Source organism: Saccharomycodes ludwigii, chromosome VII (assembly GCF_020623625.1).
Source record: "Saccharomycodes ludwigii strain NBRC 1722 chromosome VII, whole genome shotgun sequence".
In the NCBI taxonomy this organism is placed as follows: domain Eukaryota; kingdom Fungi; phylum Ascomycota; class Saccharomycetes; order Saccharomycodales; family Saccharomycodaceae; genus Saccharomycodes; species Saccharomycodes ludwigii.
The window spans coordinates 54708-69217 of NC_060206.1; the positions used below are offsets into that span (position 1 = coordinate 54708).

Genomic DNA, 14510 nt, shown 5'->3' on the forward strand with positions numbered 1-14510 from the left:
AGAATTATATATATATATATATATATATATGATGAGTTTATCTGTTATTATATATATTAAAGTACAGATCCTACTTATTATAATACAAAAGAAATCACTCTTCTTCATCGGAAAATAAACTGTTATTATCAGATTGTTCTTGCTCCGCATCTTTTTCTAATAACAAATCACTAGCTGCTTCATCACTATCCTCTATGAATTCATTTGAAATTGCACCCTTTTTAGCTCTTCTTCTACCAACGACTTCATCCTCATCGTCTGTAGGTTCATCTTTCCTTTTTGTATTTCTCTTTTTACTCTTTTTTGTACCACTTTTTTCCTTTGTTGTAGATTTTCTCTTCTTCCCCTTCTTACCATCTCCTTCTGCTTCAAAGTCATTATCTTTTTCTTCCCCAGAAGCACCACCTTCTTCATCACTAATCAAGTCGCCACGTTCTTGAATCAACTGTTGTGCCTCTTTTTGCAATTCTCGGAACTTTCTACCTTCCTCCTCTCTTTTAATTTTAGCCAATTCTTCTTCCCTCCTCAATTGCTCCTGCTTGTCCTTTTCCATATTGGCCAAATATTCACGAGCTTGTGCCATTTTTTCTGTCACCTGGTTTTCATAGTCCTTTTGTTCTTGTATACATTTTTCAATTGCGTCCTTCAACGTAGTTTCACAAACATTTTTTCTTTGTTCAATCTCATCTTTGTTGAAAAATTTAATAATTTGCTCATTGTTCAAGATATCTGCTAAAATATCACTAGCCCCGCCTAACCCGTTCAAAGCATTGTCCAAATCTTGCATTTTTCTACCCTTAACATTTTGATTTTTCAAAAGAGTGGCAATGTCTAACTGCAAAACTGTCTTGTTGAACTTTAAATTGATAATAAATTTTTCACTTTTAATTGCATTTGATAAAGCCTCTCCTACAAATTCCAAACTCTTAAACAAATATTCCAAGTTTTTCTCCCTGAGCCCACGTAAATACCAAACTCTAGCCAACAAATTCTGAACATCTGCTCTTTCCGTAGAGTTACTGACTTTCTGCAAAGCCAAAGTGTAACATTCAACAGCCTTGACATACTCTCCAACTTCTGTTAAGCAATGTCCTAAATTCATGAAAACGCTCCTGTCATTTAGTGAGTCTCGTAACTTCCTCAAAATATCTAGTGCTCTACCAAATTGTTTACATTCCGCATAACAAATAGCTAAACCTTGTGCGGCAAAAACGTTGTACGAATCCAAAGATAAAACCTTGGTGTATAATTGAATCGCTTTTAAGTATGAACTGTTTATCTTAGCAGCCTCTTTTTGGCCATTTGAAGTAGAATGTCTCTTATAATTTCTAGCTACGTTGATGTAAACATTTCCCAAAGACACTAAAGCGTACAAATCATGGGAGTCATACTTTGTTAAAGTTTCTTTGTTGTGCTTGCTTTCTAACAATTCACCTGTTTCTTTATCAACTTTTTCCTCACAAATATTTTTCAAGTACCAACCATATAGAGAACGAACTTCCAAATTTTGAGGGCTTCTAGTTAACAACTGGTCAAACGCGTCCTTTAAAGCTTTACCCTTGGAGTATTCAACAAAAATATGACGCATTCTGGCAGCAATATAATTTGGATTACTAGACAAAATATCATCATATATACTCTCAGCCTTATCAACGTTATTTACATCCTCATTAACACGTGCCTCATTAAACCTTACAGTTATTATTTCTTCAGCACCATTTTTGCAGATTGTTTCAGCTTTGTGGAAATATTCTAATGCCTTTTCCTTGTCGTCCAAAACAAAATAGTAGCAACCAATGTTATTATAAATTTCCAACGGAATTCCCTCGCCTGTTTCTTCTAGTTGCTCAACAACTTTCTCCAAGTACTCTAAAGACTTATTATATAAATTCATCATTTCATATAGTTGTGATAAAGTCAAATATGAGTTTAAAATAACCAATTGATTTTTCTTACCCTTCACTAACTTGTCATATTTTTCCAAGTATTGAACAGCCTTATCCCAATATTGTTTGATATTTTTAGAAGTGCCAAGAGGAGCAACGTTCTTTGTTTCATTCAAAGTTTTCCCCGCGTACAACAATCCTAAAACATAATTTAATTCTTGTACGCTTTCATTATTTTTATATAAGCTTTCAAAAGTCAAAATACCTTCTTCCAATAGGTTACTTTGAAGTTGAGATTGGCCCAACCCAAATCTACTTAATAGATTATCGTCATTTTTTCTTAAACTTTCTTGAAACAAAAGAAAAGATTTCTTGAAATCTTTTAAAGCATAATAAGCCCTAGCAACCCAAAAACATGCGTCGGAAATAATGTCATTAGGAAGCAGGTCTTTAATTGGATCCAGTTTTTCGGTGTAGATCTCAATAACCTTCTTGTAATCGCCTTTTAGATAATAGTAGCTTTGTAATAGGCATTGCAACACTGGAGAAACAGCCCCTTCAGAATTCTCTTCCTCAACATACAATGTGTGTAAATCTTGCAAAGCTTTTGTGTAATTATTACGGAAACTTTCATCGTTTCGGGAAGAGTACAAAGTATCGTGGAATTCACCTAATAAAACCAAAATTTTAGCATTTTTATTTGTTGCATCAATTTCCAAGGCTCTTTCCCAAGATTGAATAGCCATCTTGTAATCTTTTAATTGCCAGAAACATAGACCAATACCAATACGAGGGTCTGGGTGGAAAACCGGATTTAAAATTAATAATTCTTGGAACATTCTTAGACTAGCCACATAATTCTTCTTTTGATAAAATAATTTGGCTTTTAATAATAAAAATAGTACGTTGGGTCTGTCTCCATTTTTGGAAGTTCTACCACTTCCTTGCTGCTGCTGCTGTTGTACGATAGCCTTAGAAAACAACTGCGCGGTTTCCAAAGCTTTATCATATTGACGTCTTTGATAATAAATATCAATAGTAGCTAACATATTACCAATCCAAGTAGCATCAAACCCGATAGCTTCTTTCAAATGTTTTTCGGACAGTTGCAAGTATTCCTCCTTTTTGGTCAATCCACCAACAATAACAGATTGTTTGGCCAATTTTAAATATCCCCAAGTTAAAAATGTATGTAAGGATACGGATTGAGGGCCTTGAAAAATTTCTAAAGCCATTAAAATCAATTTAATACCTAACTCTATCTTGTTTTGATTACAGTAGGAAATGGCAATTGTTAACCAATGTTCTTTAGCAGAGTTCTCTTCCACTAGTAAGGTTTTCAAATCTTCGGGATCTGGTGGTAAATCATTTTCCAAATCAATACTAACAACTTCTTCAGAATCTTTTAAGGGAATATCTAATGTTGTAGCCCATTGCATACGTGGATAAGATAGTTGTTGGTCGGTCATGATACAGAGTAGATGGTAAAAATCACTTGTATTGATGATATACTGTTGGTGTTCTAAGAGGGTTGGATAGTGTAGTTTATAAATGTACTCTGAACTTTATTTTGAAAAAAAAATTTTTTCCTTAAAAAATCATTTTTGGTTATTTGAAAAGAAAAAATTACAAGCGACAGACCGAAATAAATTGTTTTAAACTGTCCGTTGGATTTCCGGAAATCATCTTTTACTCTTTTCTTTTTTTTTTTATATAATTTTTTTTTTTTTTTTCTTTTAAGTCAAAGTCTTAAATATCTTTTTATTATTTGATTAAATAAAAAAATATAAAAAAATTCTATCATTGTTATACGTTAGATACTCTTTTTTCTTTTTTTTTAAATTTTGAATAAATCATTGAATAGTGAAAGAAAGAAAGAAATAAATAAATACAAATCATCTATGAGCTTGGAAAAAAGAATATATGTCGGGAATTTATATTCCAATATACACGAATGTTGTAACTGGTTATATCCAAAATTTTCCAAATTTGGGGATTTAAAATCAGATTGTTTTGAAGAGCATGAACATTTTGCATATATCACTATAGAGTTTAAAGACGAAATTCAATATGGTAAATTGAAATCACAATTTAATAATGTCAAATTCATGGGCAATAATATAATAATTGATCTAGCTAAAGAAGATTATAAAACTAGATGGGAAAGAGAAAATAAGGATTATAAATTAAACAAAACGAAAAAAGAACAAATTTTAAAGCATCAATGGGAGTACTACAAAAAGTTAGAAAACATCAAAATGAGTTGGAAGGACAGGCGAGAGATAATACCCGGGAGAATGAGAGAAAAGCCTAGATCTACCCAGGAATTAAAAAATGTTACGTTTAGGGTGTTTAATAAACGAGGTCAATTGAAGGTTTATAAGTGTTACAAAGACAAGTTGTGGGGGTATGATAAAAAGAAAACCGTCAGAGATTTAGTTTTCTCGTTTCAAAATAAATATTGGAAAGATGGTAATAATCACATAGTGGAAAAATTAGACTATTCGAAATCAAAAGTTTTCTTCAAAAATGGAGACTCTTTGGCCATATCTTTAGACGAAAAATCAACAACATCACGTGGTGGTTTGGGTGAAAAAAAAGTACATGGATTAGAGGAAGAAGGTCATGAATATGACAATTATGGGAATGATTTTGGGAAAGAACACAATAAAAACAATAGTATTTTAAATAGTGTATTAGGGAATTTCAACTTTGAAACACCTCTAGATATTAAACAGGCAGATGAGGAATATGGATCATCAGATTACGAATTTCAACATCAGTTTAATAGTGACGACGACGACGAAGATGATGAGGAAAAGGAGGAGGAGGAGGAGGAACAGATGGAAATTAAAAAGCCGAAGAAAAATGACAAAACCTTTATCCAGCAAAATAGTTCTGAGAAACAAGGTTATAATGGTGATACGCAGGAAGCTAAAGACGATATATTAGATGTAGAAAAGTCACAATCAGATATCGATGAAGAAGAATTCATTCCTAAGTTTCCTGCGCAACCACAAGGTAATATCAATAGTACAGAAACTTTAAGAGGGATATTTGAGGCTAATACGAATGAAGTGCCATCTTTCCAACTCATTGAAGAAAATAATGATGATATTGACCATGAAAAGGACCTAAAAGAAGAAAATAATACTACTGAGACAAATGTTTTAGTAGATAACTTTCAAACAGCAAACAAAGCCCAGGACTTTGGTTTATTCTTTCCTCATTTCGATTCATACTTTTTAGCCGGCCAAACGCAAATAGCTAAAATCGGTATTAAACCTATTAATGAAGATTTTACGAATTGGGACGAAACTTTTTGGAAAAACAGAGGTGTCTGGACAAAAGAAATGAAAGAAAGAAAAAGAGATGCTATTAGAAAATGGAAAAAGAAGTCACATAAAAATGATTCTATTATTCTTTTATGATATATATATCTTTTTTTTTTTTTTTTTTTTTTTAAAATAAAAACAAACTTTTATTGTATAGTAGTAGTAAATTTGACATTATTCACATAAATAATTATTTAAAAAACACCAGAGCCTTAAAAATAAAAATAAAAATAAAAAGAGAAAAAAAAAAAGGAACATTTAATCATAATACGGACATCTAAGCGGAAAATTTAATAGCCATCTCAACAGCTGCAGCACCCCAATCTTCACCATGGTTATGCATAGTCTTGCCCTCATCAATACCAGCCCTACATAGTGCTTGCTCCTCTGTCAAACAAGTCAACAATCCAAAGATAACTGGTTTATTGATTCTACTTTGAACAGTCATTAAACCATTGGTGGTAGCATCAGAAATATATTCAAAATGCATGGTACTACCTTTAATTAAGACACCAATAGCTACAAACACATCAAATCCTTGGTGTTTCTTAGAGTAAGCTTCAACACCATATGGTAGTTCAAACGAACCAGGAACAGTTTCAACTACAATATTTTCTTCTTTAACATTTAATTCCTTTAATCTTTTAATACAACCACTAACCAATGCGTCAATAACTTGCTTATTCCAACGAGCATGAATAATTGCAACACGTAGGTTACTACCATCATAGACTTGGTCCAATTTTCCTAATCCTTTTACGGCCATTCTGTCTTATTGTTGTGTATGTTATACGTAAAAATATTTTAGTTTAAGACTTTGATATTTTTTTATATTTTTTTTATATTTTTTTAACAGATGTATTTTTACTATCAATAATGGTTACATAAAAAGGTAAAATGACAAAAATAAAGAAAAAATAAAATAAAAGTTTTATAAATGATTCCAACAAAAAAAAAAAAAAAAAAAAAAAAAAAAAAAAAAAATTAATTTCTTCATCTATCAGAAATTGATAGCCCCGCTTATATTATAAAACCACGCGAATGTATTTTAAGAGGAAAATACACAGCTTTATTCCGCAAAGCCAATTAGATAAGTTCATTTTGCACTAACAAAAAAAGTCAAGCTCTCTTTACCCATCATCAAAGGTGGAAGAATGAGTAGTTGTTATTCTTATTTATTTTCTTTTTTCTTTTTTCTTTTTTCTTTTTTTTTATAAAAGCTCATTGTCAGGTTCTATCAATTGATCCCTTGCATATTGCGAACCACCTTTTGTATCCTTTGCTTCAGACGAATCTTCTTGAGTATCTCCCAAATCCTCTGGGTCTCTAGGTGGCTGGTTTAATTGAACACTGGGTGCATATTTAGTGTGTTCCAAACTGCTAAAAATAGAAGTCAATATTCTATCTAAATATTCTGCAGAGTTAGCATTGAACATATTTGAAGGCCTTACATCTAATTTGTAATCAGGGCCATAATATTCAAAATAATCGTTATAAGGCAATTCTTCGTCTAATATAACATTGTTTAATAATCCAGTTTCGAAGGACCAAGTTCTAGCAACATTTCTCATTGTATATCCACCTCCACCAACAACCATCATTGGAATACCAAATGACTTTACATAATTTACACAATTGGCATGGCCCTTCATAGACAAATTGAAACAACCTAACCGATCTCCCGACAAAGAATCACCACCACATTGCAAAACCACAGCTGACGGTTGGTACCATTCCATAATTTTTCCAATAACTGGTTCGAACACAGATTTATATGTTGCATCATCAATACCATCCCTTAATGGGACATTGACCGCGTAATACTTTCCCTTGCCGACACCAGTGTCTCTTAATTCACCGGTACCGGGGAAAAACTCACCATACTTGTGGAAAGAACAGGTCATAACTCTGTCAGTGGTATAGAAGGCCTCTTCAACACCATCGCCATGATGAACATCTATATCAATGTATAACACTCTTGGATGATATCTTAACAATTCGATAATGCCTAAAACTATATCGTTTAGATAACAGAACCCAGAAGCCTCTGATTTTTTGGCATGATGTAAACCACCAGCATAATTAATAGCCACATCACATTTGCCTCTGTTTAATCTTGCTGCGCCTTCCATTGAACCACCGCCGGATATACTGCAATATTCATACAAACCATCAAAAACTGGACAATCATCACCTACATTAAACTTAACACTTTCCTTTTGAAACATATTTAAATTGTCTGGAGTGACTCTTGATAGAAAGTCGATATATTCATCTGTATGAAATTGACACATTTCTTGCTTGGTAGCAGGCTTCGCCCTATAAATTTCCATCTTTTTGTACAAACCATAATTCATAATTAGAGAATGTGTCATTCTTATTCTGTGTGGTTTCATTGGGTGACCTGCGCCATAAGCATAGTTACCAACATCTGCATCATAAAAGTATGCAACTCTCCTTTTATCACTTGGTTTGACTGTAATTGGATCAAAAGGTTTTGCCTCGTACACCATTTTGTACTTTTTTATTTTTATTTCTTTATCAAAGAGGTGGTTTTTTACTATCTATTAAATAATATTTTAGTGTATATATATATATATATATACTAACAATCAAAAAAAGTCTATGTAAAAGAAACTCAAGTAAATCGATAAAGGAAATAAAGTTGTTGTTAATTACATAAAGTTAGAAAAGATTAGACTAGCACATAATTTTAAAAAAAAAAAAATAAATAAATTCCATGCTCACGTTAAACAATAATAATAATAAAAAGGGAAAATAATTTCGCTATGTTGGAATTATACTTCTATGCAATGTCCGAGTTAATGCTTTCGGACAAATAATACCAACACAGAAATATATCCAATAAATAAATAAATAAAAGTAATAAGTTCAATTAGTTCTCAAAATTTGCTCTTATTTTTAAATAATGTTCCAACTCTTCTGCAGACACACTAGGCTTTAAATTCTTCTGTGCCTTTATAAAATCCTCCATTGTGACCACCACTTTGATATCATAATCATTTGCAACATTATCAAACCAAAATTTTAAAGAAACAGGTTTTTTAACATTATCATTCTCTTCCTTGTTATATTTATCTAATTTCAAATCAATGTCTTTGGCTACCCTTGTCATAGCGTTTAGCATTGCATCAGAACATAACGCATAAAAATCAGCACCAGTGTAAGTAAATGGGCAATTGGCAGCTACTTCCAACAAATCGGTATCTTCACTAATAGCAAATTTTCTAGTTAAAGCTTTTATAATATTACATTGTTTTTCGTTGGTATCACTGATTCCCAAATACAACAATTTATCAAATCTTCCCGGTCTCAACAAGGCTTCGTCTAATAGATCAGGCCTATTGGTAGCACCAACAACAAATACACCGCCACCGTCTCCATTAGCACCATCCAACTCTGCTAATAATTGTGAAACGATACGATCCATAACACCTCCAGAATCACCCTGATTGCCTCTTTTGGGAGCAACACTATCTAGTTCGTCAAAAAATATAACGCATGGTTTGGCATCTCTAGCTTTTTGAAAAACTCTTCTGACATTAGCTTCACTCTCCCCAATGTACATATTTAATAATTCTGGGCCTTTGACACTGAAAAAATTTAATGAAAAATTGGTTGCAATGGCTTTTGCCAATAATGTTTTGCCAGTGCCTGGTGGACCGTAAAACAAAATGCCACTTCTTCTTTTCATTCCCGAACCAAATAATTCAGGATATCTTAATGGCATGTCAATAGTGTCCATAATTTCACCCTTAACCATGTCTAATCCACCAACATCCTCCCAAGTGACATTAGGAATCTTGGGTGCACCAATAGACTCAGAAAACTCGTCTCTTGCTTTGTTGATATTTTTCAATACCAAATCTAGAGTGGTTGAATCCGTTTCCATTGAAAAAGATCTAGTTGCTATTGCCTTGATATCAATTGGGGTTAACCCGGCAGATTGTGTTGCTATCTTGCTATAATCTAGCTCAAGATTTTTTAAATAAAATTTAAAAATCTCCATTCTTTGTTTTTCGTTAGGAACACCTAATTCGATTTCAAAATTAATGGACGATCTAATTGGTGCCATGGATTCAAGTTTATTGGTGGTTAATATGATGGTTGCCATTTTACTATAATCGGAAAGCAATTTTAAAAATGAAATATTAAATTTCTTGGCGGTTTCATCATGGGCATCGTCTCTGATTATACATTCCAAATGTTTAAAAACTAAAACACTTGAACCTTTATGACAATAATTTAAAACAGGGTCTATTTTGGCCTTAATCATTCCAATAATTTTATTTGTTGGTTGCCCTTGTCCAAGTTCTAAACAGTCTATATCCAATATATTTAAGCCAAGATCCAAACAGCTAGTCAAAATTGTGGTATATTTACCAACACTGTTAGTACTTGAATATATTAAAATTTTTGTATTTAATTTTGTGCCTAAAATTTTCTTTAAGTTGGAGTATTCTGAAAAGATATCATCAGATAGTTTAATAGCCTTTGGTAACTTATAATATTCAATGTAATTACAAATTGATCTTGGAATAGATACGTATGAAACATAGTTTTCTATCACAATTTCGGAATATTGATCAACCAAGAAAAATTTGTCACCAATAGTATTATTACTAACACTGCTTTCAATAACTTGGAACCAGACTAAACTATCACGACACTTTTCCTCTTCCTCTTTTTCTTCTTCTTCTTCTTCTTCTCCTCCTTCCACTCCTCCAGAAAAAAGTTTTTTTGTGGGGAAATATTTGAAAAGACATTTTCTTGAATCAAATAATACAGGAATATAGTCACCAATAGATAATAATCTGGATTTTTCCAAAAAATAATCAGTCAATTCCTTCTGAATTAAACTTTGATACAATTTTTGAGAATTTAATATACTAGCTACACGTGATAACTTGATTGAAGAAGCTTTTGTAAAATTACCTCTCAAATTGTGTAAATATTTCAGTGGTTTAACGCTAATACTGTTGTTGTTGGTCTTAATACTATGTATAAATATATGAGGTGGGACAAAAATTGTATTGGAATCTAATTCTGTAATTAACTCATTAGGTTTGGGCAGTATAATCAATTTACAAATTTTACTATAGTTATTATCAATATTGCTGTTATGACCAAAGAAAAGTTCTACAAGCGATCCATTGCTTATTTGTAACTTAAGAAACACAGATTCGTCTGCAAAGGCTAAAATTGAGTCATCTTCACGTGTATCATGATGCTCAGAATCTTTTGTGTATAGCCATTGCTTTTGTATTTTGACTGGTAAAGGTTTTATATTGTATTCTTTATCACTTGTGACAAACTGGTTCAACTGCACATTTTCATGTAGCCCATTTAATAAAACAATTTTAGTGTTGTTTATGTTGAAAATACCTTGATGATACGGATAGCATTTTGTGATTTTACACCATTGATTACAAATAAAGCTGTTTTCATGAATAATTTTACCATCATATAATTGACCTTTTTGCCTAATAAACTCCAATTGTTCTTGTTGATTTTCCAATTTTAATAATTCAGTGAATAAAATCGAATTCACATTGATATTTATTTGATTTAAAACTACCGGTGCATTGTTTACAGAGGAAATATAGCAGACTTTTAAGGTCATAGAACCAGGATTATGGCTAATAACTTCCACGTGGTTATCTGAAAGTTGTGCATTCAATTTATAATAGTATAATTTGGGTGATAAATCATATGATATAAAGTTTGGAAAGAAAAGGTGGCATAGGGGAGAACTAATATTGGTAGAAGTCTCTTGGTCTTTTAAGTATTGGAATATATTCTGAGATACGTAACAAAAAGGACTCTGAATATTGTCATCATCAAAAGAATAAGTATCTTCTACAAAACTTAATGTACATTTTTTCATTATATTGATATTTTTTTTTTTTGTTTTGTCTTTCTTTGAATTGTAAATTAAAGAAATATAGTTGAAAAAGAAGATATAAATAACAGATTAGAAGAAAAAAGAAATAAAATAATCGGTAATTTCCGTAAAGTTTGTTAGAAGTTATTTACTTTAAAAAGACCAGATTTTAATCAATTATTTTTTTTTTTCGGACAAAAAAGATATTGAATATTTTTTTTTAATCGGACACCTCAAGAATAAGCTGGTGATTTCTAAGTCAATGATACAGAACAAAATTGTTATTTATTATTGGAAATTGTCTCTTTATATTAAATTAAAAAAAAAAATTTGCAACTAATCCCAGTCAATCCGATTCTTTAGCAAATGTCCGTGTAGATAACTCGCCTCGGTTTCTTAATTAGCTCAAAGTCCATTTCCTTTCCTTTCCTTTCCTTTCCTTTCCTTTCCTTTCTCTTTTTATTACAAGTTTCTACTCTTTATTTCTGTTAGTAAAACTTCACGTGCTTCGTTTATTTTAGATGCTATTAATGGACTGCCTCCTTTATCCGGATGATTTAAAATCATTAATTTTCGATGGCTTGATTTAATCAATTGCTCATCAATTTTGGTTTTACGAAATGTTTCTTGATTCAATCCTAATATTAAAATAGCCTCTATTGGATCCATTTTTTTATTGTCATTATAAATAAAACCACCTTGGTAATGATCTAAATAAAATTTCACTTGTCCTGATATTCTAGTACTGCTATTAGAAGCCGTTGTTCGTATAATGGGAATACCATTTAATTCTGCAATCATGGGAAATGTTAACCTCTTATATCTAGACCATGCTTTTAAACCAGCCCTGGCAGTTAATGCTACTAAAGTTATGGTTGTACCAATTATTAAAGGGAGAACCATTTATCTATCACTATATAGTACTTGGGATTAAAAAAATAATATACGATGTATAATTGGTGGTGCTCGAAGCAGTTGTATGTTACTACCAAATTTTGACTTTTTTTTTTTTTTTTTTTTTTCTTTCTTTTCACTTTTTTTAATGTATGTATTACAATTATTATTATGAAATTTATATGCATAACAGATACCGACGTGTGACGCAAACCCGGTTACCGGCGGTCTTGGTTACAAGAAAAAGAACAAAACATTTTTAGGAAATAGTCACGTGAGATATTACTGTTATAAGAAGTTACTATAATTAATTAATTATTATTATTATTATTATTATTCCCTATTATCCACCGGAAATCTGCTTATTTCTATTTTCTTTCCATTTCCTATTCAGGAAATAAATTCTGTCTCCTTTTCTTCTCCCCCTTTTCTTTCAAACGGTTATTTTCTCATTTTGGTAATAAACATGTCCACGAAATTTTTAGTCTATTTTTAGAATAAAGAATTTTAAGCATTGAAAAAAAAAAAATGCTCGAATGTACAAAAGTATTTAACCCTTTTACAAACTTACTTCAAAGCCTCTGTTTTATTTAATTTTTTTCTTCTTTCCCTTTTCTTTCCCCTTCACTTTCCCTTTCCTCTTCTTTCATTCACTTCTCTTTTTAAACCACCAGCTTTCTTTTTTAAGCGGAAAAAAAAAAAAAAAAAAAAAAATTGAAATTGTAATATGTTATCTGAAATAACCATTTCGAACTAGGCCTCTAAGTCTTTACAAACTTAAATCACACCCACAATGCTTTGTTATATTTCAAATTTATTTTTATCTTTAGCAGTAGTATCACTGCTAAGAGCCAGACTTTCCATTGCTCAATATGCTGACGGTGAAGATGTAACTATTTTTAATGTTACCACCTCTACTCTTAATGTCACAGGCACTTTGGCATCCTTGGTCGGTAACCAGAGCCAAATCGATACTTTATACACAATTGCAACTTTAGGATTAATTGATATTGAAACAAATGCAACTTATTCATATGATAAATCTGATTGGTTACAAGTTAGAGGTTCAGTTTATGCCGGCAAAAATACTACAGAATATGAAAATAAAACTTTGCATTTGGTTCTTCCAAATGAATTTATTCCCGTAAATACAATTAATAACAAAACTAACTCCACAAATGTTATTGAAATTTTGGACTTAGATAGTTATGTCATAGGGGAAATCACCCAATTGAACACTTCACTCAATACTTATTCAGTCAATATTTTTGACAATAGATCCACTGCTGTCTTTGGTACCTTTGATTTTTTGACCAGATTATCAAATTATAGTGCGATTACTGAACCAGAAGTTGTTAATTACAACTTCAGCTTTATGAATAGTTTTGTTGAGTCTAATTATCAAAAAAGTTTCACAACCACTATATCCCTACCAATTGAATATATCTCTTTGGATTTGCAAACCATCACAAAGGAAAATATTGTAGATTTCAACAACAATACCGTGACTTGGTATATTGATATTCCAGTTTCTGATATTACTTTTACAGATCAAGAAAATGACAGGAACGTCTTACATTTTAATTCTTCTAATGTATACCAACAAAATAGTGCTAATTTTACCAGTATTTCACCCCTATTGATTGAAAATACCACCAATGTTAATGTCACTCTTGTAACTGACGCCCTAATCCAAATGGCATCTTCATATAAATTTGCTGTTAACGAAACTGAGCTACAACTAATTTACCAAATGGATGATCTTAATAAGCCCGAGCAATTTTTGGATTTAACTAAATACATTGATACTGCCAATTCTACTGAAGAAAACATCATGCTAACTTACAACTTTAATTCTTCCTCTTTCAACAACAGTGCAAAATATTTTAGAATTAAATATGGTACACAGAGTATTAGCAACAGCAGTAACGTTACCTTTATCCAGAACTCTGCATATATTTCAGGCAATGTTTCTAACAATTCCATTGTACTAACCGATATTGCCTATTTAAATAGTTTATTTGATATTGGAAGAGTACCATTATTTAATGCTAGTACATTCACCACAAGCACTGCGGGAGCAACAACCACCTACAATGTAACAACTGAAACCGTTACAGCTGGAGGACAACAATCAGCTGACACAGCATCTGTTGCCGTTGTTACTCACTGGGACTCGGTATATGTTACAAATACGGTTGTGGCAAGTACAACCAAAGTTATCAGATTTAGTGTTCCAACAACTGCTCAAATAAATACCGTATCCGGTGACTTGTACAACAATCAAGCTAAAATAAATTCGGTCTCAAGTTTTGAAACCTCCACAATACCCAACAAAAAAAGAAACAGAGACGATAATGATATAAGGATTTTGCCATTTGAAGATAGCGCTAATACTGCCCCTGTTGCATTTACTTTGATAACTGCATGTCTATTAAGTGTTTTTGCCGTTATTGCCTTATAAGAGACTGGATGAAGCAAGTTTTATGT

The 14510-nt window shown here is 31.7% G+C and overlaps 7 protein-coding genes across 7 annotated transcripts; 2 read left to right on the top strand and 5 right to left on the bottom strand.

The window, feature by feature from the left end:
- Positions 1-94: 94 nt before the first annotated feature.
- On the bottom strand, positions 95-3355 carry CTR9 (Ctr9p; the record flags this gene model as incomplete). The annotated part of the gene is made up of 1 exon (XM_046080964.1): positions 95-3355. One exon carries the CDS (start codon positions 3353-3355, stop codon positions 95-97), a length of 3261 nt encoding a protein of 1086 aa, XP_045932594.1.
- A 432-nt stretch (positions 3356-3787) lies between these two features.
- On the top strand, positions 3788-5317 carry NOP8 (Nop8p; the record flags this gene model as incomplete). Its single annotated transcript, XM_046080965.1, has 1 exon — positions 3788-5317. One exon carries the CDS (start codon positions 3788-3790, stop codon positions 5315-5317), a length of 1530 nt encoding a protein of 509 aa, XP_045932595.1.
- Positions 5318-5498: 181 nt separating this feature from the next.
- On the bottom strand, positions 5499-5987 carry RIB4 (lumazine synthase RIB4; the record flags this gene model as incomplete). Its single annotated transcript, XM_046080966.1, has 1 exon — positions 5499-5987. One exon carries the CDS (start codon positions 5985-5987, stop codon positions 5499-5501), a length of 489 nt encoding a protein of 162 aa, XP_045932596.1.
- A 445-nt stretch (positions 5988-6432) lies between these two features.
- Positions 6433-7734, bottom strand: RPD3 (histone deacetylase RPD3; the record flags this gene model as incomplete). The annotated part of the gene is made up of 1 exon (XM_046080967.1): positions 6433-7734. The coding sequence occupies one exon, from the start codon at positions 7732-7734 to the stop codon at positions 6433-6435; it is 1302 nt and encodes a 433-aa protein (XP_045932597.1).
- A 383-nt stretch (positions 7735-8117) lies between these two features.
- PEX6 (AAA family ATPase peroxin 6) lies at positions 8118-11129 on the bottom strand (the record flags this gene model as incomplete). Its single annotated transcript, XM_046080968.1, has 1 exon — positions 8118-11129. One exon carries the CDS (start codon positions 11127-11129, stop codon positions 8118-8120), a length of 3012 nt encoding a protein of 1003 aa, XP_045932598.1.
- A 459-nt stretch (positions 11130-11588) lies between these two features.
- MDJ2 (Mdj2p) lies at positions 11589-12029 on the bottom strand (the record flags this gene model as incomplete). The annotated part of the gene is made up of 1 exon (XM_046080969.1): positions 11589-12029. The coding sequence occupies one exon, from the start codon at positions 12027-12029 to the stop codon at positions 11589-11591; it is 441 nt and encodes a 146-aa protein (XP_045932599.1).
- Positions 12030-12813: 784 nt separating this feature from the next.
- Positions 12814-14484, top strand: SCDLUD_004989 (uncharacterized protein; the record flags this gene model as incomplete). The annotated part of the gene is made up of 1 exon (XM_046080970.1): positions 12814-14484. The coding sequence occupies one exon, from the start codon at positions 12814-12816 to the stop codon at positions 14482-14484; it is 1671 nt and encodes a 556-aa protein (XP_045932600.1).
- Between the last annotated feature and the right edge of the window lie 26 nt (positions 14485-14510).